This window comes from Rattus norvegicus, chromosome 13 (assembly GCF_021556685.1).
Source record: "Rattus norvegicus strain SHRSP/BbbUtx chromosome 13, alternate assembly SHRSP_T2T, whole genome shotgun sequence".
Lineage (NCBI taxonomy): Eukaryota > Metazoa > Chordata > Mammalia > Rodentia > Muridae > Rattus > Rattus norvegicus.
Window position 1 is genome coordinate 103976027 of NC_141546.1, and position 19737 is coordinate 103995763.

The window sequence follows — 19737 nt, forward strand, 5'->3', positions numbered from 1 at the left end:
ATTGAACTCTTGCCTGTGTGAGTAGGCACCTACTTGCATTTCTCTCCATTTTCTCTCTTGAGAGGCGGACTATCTAAGCTTTCACTGGAAAGAAAGAGTAGTTAAATCATGGTGAGTACATGGACCGTGTTTGAGTAAGCCTGTCACATGTCTGGCCCAGGTGGAATGACATCGGGACTGTTACCCACAGCAAAGCAGCCATCCTGCTGGAGCTGATTGACAAGGAGGAGACCGCACTCTTCCACACAGTGAGTCCAGGGGCTTGCACAGCTTGGGGGGGGAGCATATTTTAAGCTAACAACACCCTTCCCTGATTCTCCATGTCCTAATATGTACCTGACCAGCCTTTTGATGGGACACATTGTCATCTGTGAAGTCTACACCCAAGGACTGCATAATCAAGTCTCTCTCACAGGCATGCATACACACACACACACACACACACACACACACACACACGTGCACACATACACTAACACACACATGTACACACACTCACACAAATGCACACACATGGTCACACACATGCACAGGCACACTGATACACACACTCACACATGCATACACATACACTAACACACTAGCACACACACTCTCACACACATGCACACACATGGTCATACACACATGCACAGGCACACAGATACACACATGCACACAAACACTAACACATACACTCTCACACACATGCACACACATGGTCACACACAGGCACAGGCACACTGATATACACACTCACACATGCACACACACATACACTAACACACTAGCACACTCACACACATGCACAGACATGGTCACACACACATGCACAGGCACACAGACACACACTCACATACACTAACACACATGCACACACATGCACAGGCACACAGACACACACTCACATACACTAACACACATGTACAGGCACACAGATACACACGCTCTCACACACACACCTCCCCTCCCTCATCACGTCAGAGTTGGACTGCATTCGTAGGTATCCTGGGCCCGTGCCACCCTTGGTAGCATGTTAGACACACCCACACTCCAAGGGACTCAATGCTGTTAAATACATTCTTTCTAATACTTGCCTGGTCCCACATGACTTCTTGAATGTTCCCGCTGGCTTTGAAATAAGATTCAAGTTTGTCCAGCATGTCAGGACACTCTGGTCACAATTGTCTTCTTCAAGTGACTCCTAATTATGTCAGATTGCATTTTCTGTTGTTGGCCGACCTGGATCTTTTAGTCCCTCAGCCCATGCTCTCTGGAGTCACTTGACCCTCTCTCTGAGGACCTCCTCAGGAACCAAAGCTATTCCCCTCACCACACTGTCTCTGGTTGAATGGTATTAGTCTTATTGGAAGGCTCTGCCTTGATTCAGTTGTTTTTAAAGTTCTACTTTAGAATTAGTGAGAACCTGTCAGTTCATTGATGCAGAACCAGGATCTTTAGTGCAAAGAATTCATTAATGGATGGACCTTTCTACCATCGTTGTTGGACCACGGTAGCACAGGCCCACTAAACTCAATGGTTGAACCACTTCCTGGCCCGAATATTATTTTTTTTTTCTCCACACGAAAGGGGACGGGATAGATGGATGCCTGTAGGGAACAATATTTGTGAACTGAATAATCTCGTCAAACAGATGTTTATTTCCCCATTTCTTCTTTTTCAAGGATGATATTGAAAATGCCAAGTATATTTCTCGGTTATTTACCACACGGCACAAATTTTACAAACAGAACAAGATCTGCACTGAGTAAGTGAATGTCTCGTTCACCGCCTCTCAGAATGGCTCGGTCCTATTAAATTGAGTGCTTCTGCGAGGTTGCGGTCCCCGGTTCCCATTCATTCTTTCCCCTTGATCCTTCTAGAGGCCGTAGGGAGAGACTAAAGGCAGTCAGGAGGGAGAGAAGTTTTAAGTGCGGTCTACTGCAATCCATGTGCCTAGAGAGACAATCATTCCCAAATTGACTATAAATGTTTAACTTCCCGGATGGGTGGGCCACATCAGTGCCTTCCCGGCACTCGGCTCTGGGTTCGGAAGAGCCTAACTGCTCCCAATTTGCCCAGGTGCCCCTCCGTGTTAGATGCGGGCTATATTCAGAAGTGGGGAGCGGCGTGATGAGCTAACTTAAAAGAGAAGATGCAGTCGCCAGCTCGGCCTGTTTCTGCTCACAGTTGGCTAACCCTGCGTGCGCTCCTGGGTCGTGCCATCTGACTGCAAACGAGGGGCCAGGGTAATTAGAGGGGGATTCGGAAGGCACTCTGAGATGGCGCGCATCTGTGTGTCTTGTTAATTTAGTTCAGACATAAAGATGATAAGTCTGAGTCTGATTGAGGGCACTTCCTCGTGGCCTGACCTCGACGATGGCGTGCCGGGGCCCAACTCTGCTGTTGCCTTTGCTTCGCTTGCTTTTAGAAGGCGGCCCTCAGCAGAGCGCGTTTGCCGCTTGGGCCCCCAAGGTGTTTAATTTTGGTTCAAAGAGCATCGGGGATGTAAATGCCAGAGAGAAGCTGTCTTCCACTCCCACAGTGGGCATAGCCAAGCGGGGTAGACTACTGCCGTACAGCACGTACCGCTGGAGCAGGCAGCTGCTCAGAGCTGAATCCCCAGGTCAAGGCAGACTTTTTCTTCTCCCACACCCCATGGCATCTTTCAGATCAGGCACTGCAGTTGGCCACTGCGAGGATCTAAGAGTACAGCTCGTACATCTCATAGTCTAGGCCTACCAGCAAAGATAGAAAAGCTGCCTTACAGACCAAGCAAGGGCATAACCTTGTCTCCCACAGACAGGCTGTCAGAACCACCCCATGCAAAGGGTCCTAGTCTGCTTTTGCCTTCGAATTTGGCTGGTGGCCTTGACACCCTCAAGAATTCTGTAGCTGCCTCCTGTGTGGTGGATGTGAGCCCCTTTCTTAGTTCCGGTCTCGTGGTTCAACCGTTTCTCAGCAAATGGACCATTGCTGTGTTTGTGCTTAGCGTGTCTTCCGTGGTCTGTGTTGAGTGGCATTCGTGAACAGTACGTGTGACTGTGACGCTGAAAATCAAGAACCCTGTTCTTCTGCAAGGGAAGAAGCACTTACACCTCCTCTCCTCCACACACACTTTGAGCTCTGTGATCTCAGGTCAAGAGTGTCCCTCCAGAGTTTTCCAAAACTTGAACTGTCCTAACAGCCTCCTCCTCCACCCAGGGCTGTCCACTCACGAGCCACTCAGGTTTGTCCTGCAGCGTCTGCTCCTGCAGAACTGGTTCTTGCCAGATGGATGCCCCACTCTGACCTGGGGAGGAAGAGTTGGAGGACCATGCTTAACTTGGGGATGCTAACACTGAACCTGCCCAGCTGTTAAAGGCTCAACAGCATTGCATTTATCTCCGTGGTTTCACCGGAGCAAAGATATTTATCAGCAGACTGGTAGAAGGGTGAAATCTCCAAATAAGGAGAGTCTTTCTTTGAGGAATTTTAGCCCAGTGAAAAGTCTGTATTTTGTTTTTCATTTTGCTTTCAACACCCGGTGGCCCTGGGACTTCCTGATACCTGCTCTCTAGAATGGATACCCTCTGTTCTTCTTGTTGCTGTTCAATCGATGCTGGGGTACGCTCTCTCTAACAGACTTGCTGGGTTGGGGACATACCTCAGTTATGGAATGTTTGCCCAGCATTCACTGGCTTTGACGCCCCAGCATCAGAACTGAATTTAAAGCAAGCAGGTAAGACCTCTGGCTTGGCAAACATTTGCAGCGTATACTTTATGGGCTCAAAAATGAAAATATATTTTCTCTATTTTGGAATTTTATTTAAACTGGAAGCATTTTAAAAGTATTTTTACTATGCACACAGATACACACTGGGCACTGTTTTAAAAGTCCATGTGCTGTGAGGTTTTTCCAGTCTTTATTTCTCCCATGCTGTTTCTATAGAAATAAGCCTTATTCACCCAGCAATAGCGAGGGAAGGATTACAGAAATATGTGTTCCAAACATCTTGAAGATAAAAGAAGAATGGCAAAAGAGTTTGCAGTGTTGGTGTTCAGGTGTGAACTGTGTGTGCTGTGTGTGCTGTGCATGTAGGTGTGAATTTTGTGTGCTGTGTGTGCAGGTGTGAACTGTGCATGCTGCGTGTGCAGGTGTGAACTGTGTGTGCTGTGCACGTAAGTGTGAATTGTGTGTGTGCTGTGTGTGCTTAGTGTGCAGGTGTGAACTGTATGCTGGGAGGCATACCTTACTGGTCTGACCCGTCCCCTCCTTACCTTTCCTTGTCTTTCTGAACATTTGTTTTTTTGATCAGCAATAGTGATGGTTCTCATGTTTAATCTTTCATATAGGCAGTCAAATTCTCCACCACCGATCAGACGCCAGCCCACCTGGAGCCGCTCCTCACTGGTAAGTACACTCCTCAGTCAGTGGTCTGGCTGTTGGCATAAAGGTTTCTAAGGGTGCCATGACCAGGGGAGATTTGCTGGAAGTAAGGAGGTCATCATTCACTTGCAGGAGATGTGGTAATGTCTGCTGTGTTCCGCTTTCCCATGGATACCTCTCCTCTCTACATGCGGTTTGAGGTGCTCCCCCGGCTTCCTCCAGGCTAGACTAGTCATCCCTTCATACTGTTTGCCCATCTTTCTGCTGACATGAGCCAATTGTGAGTGCCGTAGATAGAGCGGAGCAAACCAGCCAGAAAAATGCTTTTTACATGAACCGCAGCCAAACACGGGCTCAGTACATCGAATGGATTGGTTGGCTGGGGCATTTCCTAATCTCCAATCTTTGTCTATCAGCCCCTGCCTTCGGCTGATCTTCTTACTTGTTAAAAGCTGTTCTCTTTCCTGGTGACGTGCCTGGGAAGCACAGCTGTAGTTCGGCTGTAGGCTCTCCGTGCTCTCTGTGTTTAAGGATTACACAAGGGTGACAGGATAGATCTGTGCTTTCTTTTCCGTTTCTCTTGTCAAAGCTCTTTGAGGTGTGACTTTTTACAGAGAGTCAGAACAAACGTGTGGCCTTCCTACTCTGCCTCATGCACAGGTCCTTGGGATCGATAGGCAGGAACATCATAGGGGAGTTTTGCACAAGTATCCGATGTGCACCTTGCCTGCCTTCAGTTTCCCTCTTAGAAAGTTTGGAGGACATTTTTCTTTCGCTTTGTTTTGTTTCCTGAGAAAGAGCGTAACACAGACTCTTAGAATTCTAGAGCTGAGCCCCGTGGGAATTCCTAAGCCTGTGTGGCTGTTGCTGATGTTGGTGTGACTATCTCCCGTGGTCTTCCGCTTCGGCGATCTGGAAGGACTGCGTCTTTCTCTGGAGCACAAGGCATTTGCTCACACACTGGTCTCCTCTCTCCGTTGTTAACGCTGTCTTCCTTTTGTCTGCATCTGCTGTTCTTGTCAGTGAGACCCAGTGTCATTTATACCTGTGAACTATGATGACAGACCCCATGTTCTCAGACAATCTTGGGATCCACAGAACCTCCCTTTTTGACTTGGATGAGGTGGTCTACAGGGGTCTGGATTCTGAGTTCTCTCTTCACCCAGCTCTGTAGGTCTGAACTATCCTTACATTCGAGACGACAGACTACAGAGTTTTCATGGTGCTTGCTGATATGCATCTTGACTTCCTTGCAAATCTGTCTTTCTCTTTTATGATGCCTGTTCTCATAGCTGTTGTTGTTATTGTTGTTGTTGTTGCTGTTGTTGTTGACACAAACTCCTGGATATACCTGACATACAGTCTCTTTTGAAGACTTGCTTCCATTACGTTGGCTTGAGCATGTCTGTAGGACATTTTCTACACTGCTAATTGATGAGGGAAGGCCCAGCCCACTGTGGGCGGTGCCATCCCTGTGCAGGTGAGTCTGGGCAAGCCAAGGCAAGCCGGGAAGCACTGTTCAAGCACTGTTCCTCCATGGTTTCTGTCTCAAGCTACTGCCTTGAGTTCCCACCTTCATCTCCTCAGGGGACTGTGACCTGTAAGCAGATAAACACTTTCCTCCCCCAAGTTGCTTTTGGTCATGTTTTTTTTTTTGTTTTTTTTTTTTGTTTGTTTGTTTTTTTGGTTTTTTTTTTTTTTTTACCACAGCAATGGAAACTGAGCTAGAACATCTGCGCTGTGGCATTTATTTCTGTATTAGCTGATCTGGGAGAAAAATATTAAAGTAAATAAATAAATAAAATAAAATAAAATAAGAATAGATTGGTCATTGACATAGTTTTTGGTAGAAGAGCATTTCTCAAACATATAAAGGGTGGGTGACCTTAGGTGGATGTAGCCCGACACCCTCCCCTGTCACCAAAAAAAAAGAAAAAAAGAAAAAGAAATTAAATTAGCTATTACTGGTTCTCACTGTAAACTTAGTGCACTTCATGAAGCCACTTATTGATTTAACAGGAGCAGGAGGTGGCCATAGCGAAGCTCCTTTGTGCTTCTGCTTCTGTTTCTCACGTGGCTTTGTCCTGGTTCTTTCTCAGTAAATAAAGCAGACAGTCTGTGCCCACTGTGTGAAATTTTAGTTGTTTATGTGTTATCAACAAAAGGGAGAACACTTTGCAATGGCAGCTCCAAGACCATCCCCCAGGACTTGCAGGCTGCTCAGAAATTCCAGCTCCCCTCGCACCTGGGGCTCTCTCACTCCATCCCTGTGTTTCTTTCCTCTCTGGTTCCTGTTGACTTTTGGATCCCTTGTTTTCTTGTTCTTCCTTGTTACTTACTTGGTGTGTTGAAACTTGATATATGGACCAGGCGTTGAAGGCCCACAGACCTGCCTTCCTCTGCTTCCCGAGTGCTAGGATTAAAGGTGTGTGCCAACAAGCCCAGCTTCTGCATCAGTTATCTTGAGATCAGAGGTATAAGGCTAGCCTAGCTAGAGGCACACTGTCCTCTCTGGTGCTTTATATGTTTGAATCTCCCCTCCCCCCACCACACAAGAAGTGTGCCTTCTGCAGCAAGAAGTCGGTCAGACTGGTCTAAACAGCTACGTTTAAGACTCTGTGGGAAAGATCTACATTGGCTCAGAGGGTGTTCTTATTGCCTGGCCCATGCCACATTTTCTTCTGCAGTGCCATTGACACTGTGGGTATCACACATTGGACTCATGTGTAAAATCACCACTGGGCCAAGCTGGGTGCAGCCCTGACCCTACAGGAGCCTCCCTGGTGCTCTAACCTGGGACCATGGGTTCTGCTGCTGTGTAAGGAATGTGTGGACTTGGGAGGCAGCCAGTTTTGGACAGAACAAAGCAAATTATCTTCCGTCTCTTTGATTACGTCGGTTCTGAAGGCCAACGCTTGAGAGCGTCAGATGGCTGCTCGTGACTTTGGATGATGGCTGCTTTTTCTCTCTGGCCTTGAACCACTTTTAGCTGCCCTGACCTTCACTACCAGATGGGAGCGTAGGTCTGTGGAAGTGGGTGGGTCAGAAGGATGACCTACAGTGATATGGCGTGCTTCCCTGGGTGTCTGGGTGGCTTTCTAGCATCTCTCAACAGTCTTCCAGGCTTCCCCAGCTCTGTTTTCTCTGTTTCAGCCAAGGCAGCAGCCGTATATCCTGCCTCCCATGCATGTCCAGTGCAGTGAGCACTACTCGGAGACCCATACTTCCCAAGGTAACTGTAGCTCCTCCTCCTGCCTCTTAAAGACAAAAGGCTGGGTCCTAGGGCCCAGCACAGAAGCTTGCTTGAAGGTGTCAATGATGGTTTGATGGCAACACTGTCATTGTCTGATCTCTGTGGCTACATTGTCCTTGTCTGATCATGGTGGATACATTGTCATCTGGCCACAGGTGGCAACATTGTTGCTGTCTAATCACAGTGGCAACATTGTCATTGTCTGATGACTAAGTGGTGACCTTCAGCACATTAGCTGCCTGAGAAGAAGCCCTCCCCGCACCAGCAAAGTGAAGGCTGTATTATTGTTTCCTTCTCTTCTACCCATTCTTAGTGGGCCAGGGCTGGAGATGGACAGTTCAGCTCTTCCACAGACACACACTTTACGCTCAGTGCCAACGCCAGCAACTTGGAGCAGCCACATGGTGATAGAGTGACTGGGAGAAACTTACCCTCATCATTCAGTGCTTTTCTTAGTCTCCTTTCAGGCCTTTTCGCCATGTATGGGACAAGAATGAGCATGGATCCAGTGGTCACGAGGTGTCAGGTGTTAGGCTGGGGACTTGCTGTGTGTTGTCTCATTTGATGCCCACAGTAAGCCTGAGCTAGTACTGTTTCCACACGAAAGTAGGAAGACAGATATTAGCATTCAGATATCAAAACACACATCTTCTCTCTTCTCCCTCCCTCTCTCTCTCTCTCTCTCTCTCTCTCTCTCTCTGTGTGTGTGTGTGTGTCTGTGCATGAGCACAGTAGGTACACACAAACATCTCTGTGTGTGTATGCATGTATGCATGTGCCTGTGTGTACGTGCATCAGCAAGTGTGGATACATGCACATCTTATGTGTGTAGGCCAGAGGTGCATGCTGGGTGTTTTTCCTCCAGCTACTTTCACCTTTTAAGACACACGTTTTGACACTAAACATGTCACTCGCCGGTTAAGTAGATTGGCAGTGAGTGGATCCTCCTGTCTCCTGTTTCCCAGCCACGCAGTGGTGGGATTACAGACACTAGAGACCACACCTAGCATTTTTATAACGTGTGCTGAAGATCCAGGGCCAGGCTGTCACTTCTAACTGCCTGTCACCCCAGCTATGGTCACTTTATCTCCTTTATCAGCAAACCATAAATTTTTATGAGTCACAGTGTCTGTCACCCTCTCCTAGCTATTCTGAAGCTGCTGCATTTGGAGGCCGGAGCACGAAACCTAAAACGAGACTGTTGAGTGTGATCGCACTTTTTATAAAGAGCCTAGCAGAGCTACCAAAGGTCTGTGGAAGAGACCAAACCCCATTGGAGGTGGATAAATCCTCACACCTTGCTCTTCTTGTTCCTCCTGCCTTGATTAATTTTGTCTACCCTTCCTTTTCAGATAGTTGGTTTGTTTTTTATGATTTGTTTACTTAATTGTATATGAGTAAATATTATAAATGTATATGAGCGCTTACATGTGTGTAATTGTATGTAAATTGTTTGGTATACCATTTGAATTACATACCATTTGAATTCAGTGCCCATGGAAGCCAGAGAGCATGACGGATCCTCTAAACTTGGGTTATAACAGTTGTGAGCGTCCATACGGGTTCTGGGAACCAAGTCTGTGACCCCACTGCAGCCAGTGCCCTTAACCCCAGAGCCATCGCTCCAGTCCCAGCTGGATGCTGCTGACCTCGGTTCTCTTCTTCATCTTTCCTTTGTCTCCCCTGCTCAGAAAAGTGTACCAGCAGGAAGATGGCTTCCTGGTGCGCTCGTGTGTGTGAGAGAGGAACTTTGGATATCCAGAGTGGGCCTGAACTCAGAAACTGACTTTTAGTAGCTCTTGAGGTGGAGTTGTGACTCAGTAGTTGTCTTAGCTGGGGTTTCTATGATAAAACACCACAACCAAAGCCTCCCAAATTGGGGAGGAAAGGTTTTATTTCGGCTTATGGTGCTCAGGTCAGGCTCCGTCACTGAGGGAAGTTAGAACAGGAACTCGGGGCAGGAAGTGACGCAGAAGCCACGGGCAGGCACTGTTTACTGGCGTGTTTCTCGTGGCTTACTCAGCTTGCCTTTTTAGACCACCAAAGACCACCTGCCCAGGGTGGCATGCCCACAGGAAGCTGGGCCCTCCCACATGAATTGAGGCAATGCCCCACAGACTTGCCAGTCACATGGAGGTGCTTTCTAGATTGCCACGCCTTCTTTCCCATATATAAAGTTGACAGAAAAGCTGGACGGGGGAGCAGTGAATTCACTGGCTTCACAAGAGTGAGAGCCTCAGGACGCACAGATGCCAGGTGAAGGTGCTATTCCAACTGCGTCCAGCCATGACGGTGGGCGCGGGATCCCGGAGCAAGAGGGCTAGTGAGGTTAGCCAATTGAGAGCCCCACCTGAGTGAATGACATACAGGAGTGGCCAAGGATGCTTCTCAGCACAAACGTTGCTTCTCCATGTGAATGCATGTGCATGCCCCCACAAACATGTACACCCCTATATACATGCATGCCCCCACATATATGCATCTACATATATACATGCCTCCACATACATGTATGCCCCCACATACATGCATGTCTCCACATACACACATACTTCTACATACATGTGTGCTTCCACATACATGAAAGCCCCTATAAACATGTATACCCCCACAAACATGCATGCTCCCACATCATACACACATGCCTCCACAAACGTGTGCCTCCACATGCATGCATGCCTCCGTATACATGCATGCCCCCACATACACACATGCCTCCACAAACATGCATGACTTCAAAATCATGCATGCCCCCACATACATGTGTGCCTCCACATGCATGCACACCATAAATACACATGAAAATAGCTTTTATAGGTCTTTACCCTCTTTCAGCTTTTGTTTCCTTTACGGGAAGTAATCTTGATGGTGGAGCTAGAGGGCAGTTTCAGGCGCACCTTGAAAAGCTCCTGATTCTGACTCTGCCACCCATGACTCTGCTCAGAAACCATGGAGGTGCTGGCCACACTGTCAGTCTCCCTGCTTTCCTAATGCTCAGCAATCCGTTAGGTTAAGAGCCCTTTTCAGATGTAGTCAGACACAGCGGTTCTGAGGGTGGGGCAGTTTCAAGTCTATCGCTCTATTAAAACTTTGACTTCCTGGCCCAGATATCCGGTTTTGCCCCTAAGCTGTGCACAAGAGACCAGTTCTACCCAACAAGTGGCTCATTGTTTGGATCTAATTATAGCAAAGTCGAGGCTGCCTAGGCGTCGCCCACTCTGCACACTTTCTTCACATGCCTCTGACATGTCCTATGCATGTTGTCCCAGAGAGCAGTCCTTTGTGACATGTGTGAACAGGGTTACGACTCTGCTGTTTAGAACACGCTCCGGTAATTCACTCCAGGGATATAGGGACAGCTCGGTTGAGACAGGGTGATATATGTGGTGCTTCACGCTGCTCTGTTTGACTTTTTGCAGACAGTATCTTTCCTGGGAATGAAGAAGCCTTGTACTGCAATTCTCACAACAGCCTGGACCTAAATTACTTGAATGGCACCGTCACCAATGGCAGCGTGTGCAGCGTTCACAGCATCAACTCCCTCAGCTGCTCCCAAAGCTTCATCCAGGCGTCTCCAGTGTCCTCCAACCTCAGCATCCCAGGAAGTGACATCATGAGGGCCGATTACATCCCCAGCCACCGCCACAGCACCATCATCGTGCCGTCCTACAGGCCGACCCCAGACTACGAGACAGTCATGCGGCAGATGAAGAGGGGGCTGCTGCACGCGGACAGCCAGAGCCGGTCTCTGCGGAATCTCAACATCATCAACACCCACGCCTACAACCAGCCCGAGGAACTGGTGTACAGCCAGCCAGAGATGCGGGAGAGGCACCCCTACACGGTCCCGTACGCACCCCAGGGGGGCTATGGTCACAAACTTGTTAGTCCATCTGACCAGGTGAACCCCCAAAATAGTGCGATGCCTAGCAAGCCAGGGGCCGGCTCCATCTCGCACACAGTGAGCACTCCAGAACTGGCCAACATGCAGCTCCAAGGAGCCCAGCACTACAGCACGGCCCACATGCTCAAGAACTATCTCTTTAGGCCGCCGCCCCCTTACCCCAGGCCCCGCCCTGCCACCAGCACCCCAGACCTCGCCAGCCACCGCCACAAGTACGTCAGCGGCAGCAGCCCTGATCTGGTAACTCGCAAAGTGCAGCTCTCTGTGAAGACCTTCCAGGAGGACAGCTCTCCCGTGGTCCATCAGTCTCTGCAGGAGGTGAGCGAACCCCTCACTGCCACCAAGCACCATGGCGGGGGTGGTGGCGCGGTGAACAAACGCCACAGCCTGGAGGTGATGAACAGCATGGTGCGAGGCATGGAGGCCATGACGCTCAAGTCGCTCAATATCCCCATGGCTCGACGCAACACACTTCGGGAGCAGGGCCCTTCCGAGGAGGCCGGCGGCCACGACGTGCATGGCCTCCCCCAGTATCACCACAAGAAGACCTTCTCGGATGCCACCATGCTGATCCACAGCAGTGAGAGCGAGGAGGAGGAGGAGGCCCCGGAGGCAGCACCTCAGATTCCCGAGCTCCGGGAGAAAGTAGAATACAGTGCCCAGCTGCAGGCCGCCCTGGCCCGCATTCCCAGCAGGCCCCCACCTGAGTACCCAGGGCCAAGAAAAAGCGTCAGTAATGGGACGCTGAGACAGGACCAGGGGACCCTCCTTCCTGCCATGGCCAGGGCCAGGGTGCTGAGACATGGACCAGCCAAGGCCCTCAGTGTCTCCCGGGCCGAGCAGCTAGCTGTCAACGGGGCCTCTCTGGGCCCCTCCATCTCTGAGCCTGACCTAACCAGCGTGAAGGAGCGGGTCAAGAAAGAACCTGTGAAGGAAAGGCCGGTGTCAGAGATGTTCTCCCTGGAGGACAGCATTATAGAGAGAGAGATGATGATTAGGGTGAGTGTCCCCACTCCCGGGTCACTGGCGGTAGGAAGCCCCAGAGCTGGAGGCCTGAAGGAGGGAGGCTTCAGGGAACGTTTTGGGATTTAAGGGACTGTGGGCGTTCCAGGCGGGAGTGATGATGTCACCAGCTGTCAGGGATGCCTTTTCAAATAACCCCCTCTGTCCCACTGTCATCCCTGGCTTGTGGCCGATGTACTTGGTACAAGAACATCTTAGTGATTGGGTACGCTCCCGAGGAGTTTGCTACTGGGCTCCAGTCCCCGTCAGATCTGCTCACACACTCGTGCACGGGCATCGTCCACGCACGCATTCCACATACGAAGATTCCTGCTGTGATGGTGTTACAGATAACCCCTCACTGGGATGCGCCCAGCCTAGGAAGCTAGTTCTGTTGGGTGTGGCGAGACCACGTGGTGATAGATGTGTATAAACAAGGAAATAAACACCTCTTACAATGAGAATATTGTTGGATTGTAGTTGCTGCTGGGAAAGAAAATATTCCTGCTTTTCCTGGAAACCCTGGCCTCCTTAAAAAGCCATCCAGTTATGTAACTGTATGGTCGACTCCTTTTCCACTCATCGCAGCTGTGCTGTCAGGTAGCCGGACTTCAGTTAGCGACTCTGGAAGACTCCATATTTAAGTTGCTTTGCTGGAGGTCATTAGGGCTCATTGCTAAGTCTTCTGATCTCATCCTTGGGAGTCAGCCCAGAGGGAGGAAGTGAAGGCCGGTTTTACAGAAGCCACATTGCTGGGTTCAGAGATCAAGTCCAACCTTGTTACTTTAGAACAGCCTGAAGGCGGCTGGTGGTCAGCTGGGTGGAGACATCAAGGGGCAGCATGGATGGACTTAATGCTTCTTCCTTTGCAGACAGAGAGGGAAATGGTAGAGTTTGTACCTGTGACTCTGGGATTTAAAAAAAACAAAACCTGGGTTGGGGATTTGGCTCAGTGGTAGAGCGCTTGCCTAGCAAGCGCAAGGCCCTGGGTTCGGTCCCCAGCTCCAAAAAACAAAAACAAAAAAACCCACAACTTTGGCCTGGGATGGCATGAAATGCAGGGGTGGGGACCATGAGGAGGGAGCTTTCCCAGCTTGGAAGAAAGTTATTCTTCGGTGTAAAACGATGTTTCAGCACATCGTGGCTCCAGTCCTCTTAACAGCCGAGGTCGCTTCAGGAATCTACCACTCTGAGCACTGAGCTTCCAGCTTGGCTCTGCCAAGTTGAGACTTAACAATGTGCACATGGTCTTGTAGCCTTGTCTTGGTCATCGCCATTTAAAATAGCCTGCAGCCATGACCCTGGTGCTGGTCCTCCCTTGGAAGCATCCCACAAACCAGGAAAGAGTGAGGAGGTGTTTTCTGCTTGTCCCTTCCCCCAGTTCTGTTTTATTCCAGGATGGCAGATCATTCCGACCGGCAGATTTCCCCTGTTAGACCCCCTCACCCGGCCTCATACAGCTAGGAGCTCACAGGCCACTTCCTTTGCTCAGTGTCCTAACCTCAGAGAAGCACCAGGAGGTCCAGCAAGAAGGCCATCCCTGCCAGTGGCTCCAACACCCAAGATGAATCTTCGTCTTGAAGTCTGTATTTGTACTCGCTTTTCGCTGGCCTAGGGGGTGCCCACACAGCCTCCATGCTTCTCAGTGTACGGAGAGTAGGAAAGAAGGCTCCTGAAGCCACATCAGACACCCTTACTATGAGAAACCTCAAGCCCTTGGGAACTGGAGTGGGAGGGGTGGGTACAGGGAGAGCTCAGTCGTTTCTTGTGTGATGTGTGGTTCAGAATGCTGCCATTAGGGCCCAGCCATTGTTCCCGCTACCACTTTGAAGACACTTCCCACTCTCCAGCCTAGAGCAGGGAGTCAGGTGCAGAGAGCAGAGCAAGCCAACTTGGGCCTTCTAGTTTGATTTGGAAATGATGGACAGCTTGCACCTAAGAGGCCGGTTCAGTTATCACTGCGTCTAGTTCTCCCCAGGTAGCTAGTGAACCTTTCCCAGGGATGGCAGGCAGTCCCTGCCCTCTGGAGTCAGAGGCAGGTGAATTGCTTAAAGCTCTGAGGACACCCAGGGCAGTGAATCTAGAACCCGTCTTAAAATCAAACCGCCACGAAACATTTGAAGCATTTCAAAATTCAACGAAGGAGAGGGGATAGGAGAGAATTAATTACCTTTCACAAAACAGCTAATAAGCAAATAAATCCAAAGTCATCCGGAGGGCCTGCTTGGTGTGGAGACCTCACGGCTGCCCATCATAACCTCATGGTTCTCTCTCCTCTCCAATGCACCCTAGGCTGTCCATGGGTCAGCCTGTCACCTGAGCAGTCATCCTGTTGGTAGTGCCCCTCACAAAGGCTTCCCACTCATTGTAGGTAACACCGTGGCGGCAAGGAAGTTCATGCAAGATTGTCCCTACCACCCCACTCCCACCTTCTCCAACAGCATGGCTCCATCAAGACGCCTCCGCTGGGAGTTGATTAATAAAGAATAAAAAAGGAACCAAGCTACCACTCCATCCGTAGGACTCATAGGCATCTACACACTGGCACTGCCTCCGTTCACATCCAAATATTCCTTTTCACATTGGTCCCTAAATGTCTAAGACAAAATGATTTTCAAGAGATGTGCTCCAGAGGTAAATGAGGAGCCCACACCCCTGCTGATGCCAAGGACACGAGGGTGTCCAACTGTGATCCCAGCATCGAGCCCTGACTATACCACGTTCAGCCTAAAGATGAGGGGGTATAGAGCTTGCCAGTCCACACTCCAGCCAAGCCCTCCAGTGGTGGACAGTAGTCACTGCCCTTTAAGAAAGCTCGAAGGGCTAAGGCCTGGTGGTTCATTGTCTGTGGCCAGCCTGGTAATGACCTTGTTAAGCTGTGGTAGGCCCTGTTCTGGAGCTGCAAAAACAGATATCTTGGGGGCAAGGAGTAAGTGTAAGACTCAGGTCTTTACTCTGAGCTCCTCAGAGTGCTTCAGCCTTTGCTGGTGTGTGTGGCGCTATTTATCAACATAGAGGCTGGCGGGTTTTACACCAGTAGTCAGTCCAAGAGGCCTGCCTTTGGGAGGAACTCCTCTGTTTTCTCTCTCCTGTCTTCAGCCTGTATTTTTCTAAACTCTATTGTATGAACCCCCTTTTGTTCTCTTCCCTGTGGCAAGGTATATTTGTTAGGGAGTCTGTCTTCATCTTTCTAACGTATGAGTTCATTAAGAATAAAAGGCCCAGGGGTCCTGTAAGAACTGGCTTCCCTGGGCATGATGGGAATTATGGGAAGGCTGTGTTTGAATCTGCCCGGCTAGTGGTGAATGTCTGCATTCCTTGGCCGAGGAGTTACAGATTTGGGGAGATTAAAACACATTCCAACCTTCCCCTGGAATTATAAACAACGAGAACGTGTCTTTTCTTGCCAAAAGAATCTGGAGAAGCAGAAGATGACGGGCCTGCAGGCACAGAAGAGACCGCTGATGTTAGCAGCACTCAATGGGCTCTCAGTGGCCCGAGTCTCGGGGCGGGAAGATGGTCGCCATGATGTCACCCGAGTCCCCATGGATGAGAGGGTGAGTTCTGGGCTTGTCAGGTGTGGCTTGTTCTCTGTGCTTCCAGATTCCGGAAGTTCTTCTTTGCCTGGACCTGTCAGTGCCTCTGGCCTCATGGGTTAATTCTTTCAACTGAAGAAGACTCGGTCCAAGTGCGGCGGGTTAGCACGGACCCTTTCCAACACCTCCTGTTTCCTCATTCTGGTCTCTGCACTTTATCAAGCTGGCATATTGATGCTTGACTAAAATGTCTCGCCCCAGGGCTGGTGAGGCGGCTCAGTGGGTGTGGGAGCTTGCTGCCAAGTGCAATGACCTGAGTTCAATCCCCGGAACTCACATAGTGGAAAGAGCGAGCTGTCTTCCTCAAGGTGCGCTCTGACCTCCACACAGATATCTCCCCTCCCCCAAATGAACAGTTAACAACGAAGGACCACCTCCTCCAGGCTGAGCGGGCCTTTTAGTTCTTCACTGCTCTCTAATCATAAGGAGGTGATATAATTATCGACCCCTGACATGTGTTTTGTAAGATTTTAGTGTTTATTAAGCACAAATGCAAATGTGCCTCCTGATGTGATGGACATACTTACCTTCCTCACGCAGTTGAATCCAAATATGTACTCATTTTAGACATACTGAAGGCTGATGGAGGCAATGTTAAATAAAAAAAATCCTGTATTTTCTACAATGAAACCATTAAGTTTCTAAAACTACAGAAAACTTTTTTTTTGTAAGATGAGGAAGTTAATTTCTCCAAGTGTCATATACTGTGGTTTTAGGTTGGTTTCTGTGGTCCCCTTCAAGGACTGCATGACCCACAGCTCTCTGGTTAGCTCTCTGTGTCGTTGTGGTGGAGTGAGGGGCCTGAAATTGCCATGATTGCTATCAGGAGGCCCGGAATCTGGCTTGCTAACATTTAGAGCATTAGATTTCTGTCAGCAGACACTTGGTATTAGAGTGTTTTCTGGGTTAGAAGGGACATTTTTCCAATTAATGCCATGTATTTGAAATTAGTACATTGGTCAAGGAAGAGAAAAGTCGGGGTTTTGTGAGGGTTAATCCTCAGCTACTGTTTGAATTTTAACATAAGCCGGTCTTTGCACTATGCATGTAGCATGTAACTTTGAAGTATCTGTGTATCATGTAAATTTGCAGTGTGTATTTAGCATGTAGCTTTGAAGTATCTATGTAGCATGTAGCTTTGCAGTATGAATGTAGCTTTGCAGTATGTATGTAGCATGTAGCATGTAGCTTTGCAGTATGTTGCTCAGTGAGAAGGGAGATAACTGTCAGACCAGAGAGACTTAGCAGCAGGTACTGGTGAGGGCCGTAACTGAGTACCCACTGACCCTCCATCTTGAAATCCCCTGACGGAGTACTGAGAGCCTGCTTGCTCTGTTGACTTGGGAGAGCTGATGCCTGCTTCCCTTGCAGCTCAGAGCCCTGAAGAAGAAGCTGGAAGATGGAATGGTGTTCACGGAGTACGAGCAGATCCCGAACAAAAAGGCCAATGGCATCTTCAGCACCGCCACTCTGCCCGAAAATGCTGAGCGCAGCCGGATCCGAGAAGTCGTCCCTTATGAGGAGAATCGAGTGGAGCTCATCCCGACCAAAGAAAACAACACCGGCTACATCAACGCCTCCCACATCAAGGTGAGGGTGTGTCAGAGGCATATGGCAAGATCCCTGTCCAGGCTAAGCTCATTCCTGCAGAGAGCCTTTCTGATGTGCACTAAGCCACGGAGGCTGCTCCCGTTGGCTTGTGACTCACAGGTGTGACGTTGGAACAGTCCCAGCCTTTCGTGTTACAGGTGTTTTTACTATGTCCCGTAGCAGCCCAGACTGTATCGCTTCTTCTTTATAATACCACAGGCAATTCGCTTTAGAGCCAAAATCTAATTTTCAGTGCTGTTCACGAGAGCAGAGTGATCAATTGCATAGCAGAGCCTCAGTCATAAGTGGGCAGGCGAGGTTCTTTTTTTTTTTTTTTACTTTTTAGATTTATTTGTTTTTATTTTGTGCATGTGTTTGCCTGTGTGTATGTATGTGCACTGTGTGCATTCCTAGGTGTTGTACAGGCAGTGGGGAGCATCAGGTCCTTTGGAACTGGGGTTTTGGAGGTTGCGAACCTCCTCGTGGTTGTGAGGACCTGAGAGAGCAGCCTGCGTTCTTACTCTGTCTGCCAGCGCGCAGCACGCGGGGTCTCTGTTACTGTGTCTGGTACCTCATGTCTCCGTATGCCATAATTTACCTAGACCTTAGTCAGAATTCAGAGCTGTGAACACATGGGTTCCTAAGCTGCTCCCCTCCCCCAGTTCTAATAACTGGGGACTTTCTTTAGAACTCGGCTCTGAACTCTCAATTGGGCGAGTGTTTCAAAGGCTCTTGCTCGGTCTTTGGGTATAGGATTTTCCTTTTTTTTTAAAATTTTAGTTTAGTGTAGTTTACTTTATTGAGATGGAGTTTCTCCGTGTAGCCCTAGCTGTCCTGGATCTCTATCTGTAGACCAGGCTAGCCTCAAACTCAGAGATCCACCTGCCCCTGCCTCTTGAGTGCTGGGATTAAAGGTGTGTGCCACCACCGCCCAGCTGGCGTAGGACATTTTTAACCAACACAGTTCCCCTGATCGTGTATGTAAGCTTCGAACTCTTACTCTGGTGGAATTGCCAGAAGTCCCCTTTGGCCCTCCTGAGGTATAGTTAGGCATCTGACTTATGTATCACTGGCCGCCAATTTCCACATGGGATATGGTGGTACGCTATAGTGTTTTTATCTATGCGTAGGGCATAGATAGGATTGTATATATGTATTTATGACATACAGGCATTTTTGGCTCTTATTTTTGAGGAGAACAAAACTAATAAAATAATGAATGCCAGGGCTCCGTTACATAACCAACGATGGCATCAATTAGATGATCAGAATAACACATTTGAAGATGAGGACTCCGCAGCTGCCTCCCAATGAGGGCGGGACATCTCCCGGCCTCTTCCCTTGGTCCAGTCTCCTTCCCACGTTCCGTCTGCTCTTTGGAAGCAGCTGTTACTCCGCATGAACAGTGCCCTTCCTCCGGGTGTATTTACCCAAGATGCTGTCCTTTCCGCAGTATTCTCCCAGGCCCACATTTCATCTCGAGGATCCAGGGTATGTCACAGGCCCAGAGAGCTTGCAGGAACTTGCCTTTGGTCTCTGGAGCTGAGCTATGTATTCCACCACTGTTTTCTCCCCTGGGTTCCAGGCAGCAGATATACACAGAGGAGAATGGTATCCTCCAGAGGGGGAGTCACATGATGTCCTCTAGAGGCAAAGTCACATGACATCCTCCAGAGAGGGAGTCACATGACATCCTCAGAGGCAGAGTCACATGACGTCCTCCAGAGGGGGATCTCACATGACATCTTCCAGAAGCAGAGTCACACATGCAAATCTACCTCTGTAGCACTGAAGGATTCAGTGTGGATTTTAATGCTCTCTTGTCAATACCTGGGGGAGGCAGATTCTCTGCAAGGGTTTATGGTTCCTGTATGTTGGGTACTCTAACGGCCTAGTTCCACAGAGGCCACATTCCCCCTTCTCCCAGTCTGTGGATGTTTTCCCCACCAGTATGTGGAAAGTGGCTTCCCTCGACAGCTCTGACCTGAACATGTCTTGTGTAAGGAGACAGTGGCTGATGCTGTTTTTGCCTGAATCAAGTTAG

The 19737-nt window shown here is 49.2% G+C and overlaps 1 protein-coding gene across 3 annotated transcripts in view; it reads left to right on the forward strand.

Moving 5' to 3' along the window:
- Window positions 1-19737, forward strand: part of Ptpn14 (protein tyrosine phosphatase, non-receptor type 14) — a 152220-nt gene that overhangs the window by 115259 nt on the left and 17224 nt on the right. For all 3 annotated transcript variants that reach the window (NM_001401364.1, XM_087581054.1, XM_087581055.1), the window contains 7 exon segments: window positions 161-248; window positions 1665-1747; window positions 4315-4372; window positions 7502-7580; window positions 11021-12504; window positions 15921-16064; window positions 17475-17693. In NM_001401364.1, the coding sequence (NP_001388293.1) occupies window positions 161-248; window positions 1665-1747; window positions 4315-4372; window positions 7502-7580; window positions 11021-12504; window positions 15921-16064; window positions 17475-17693 (2155 nt within the window).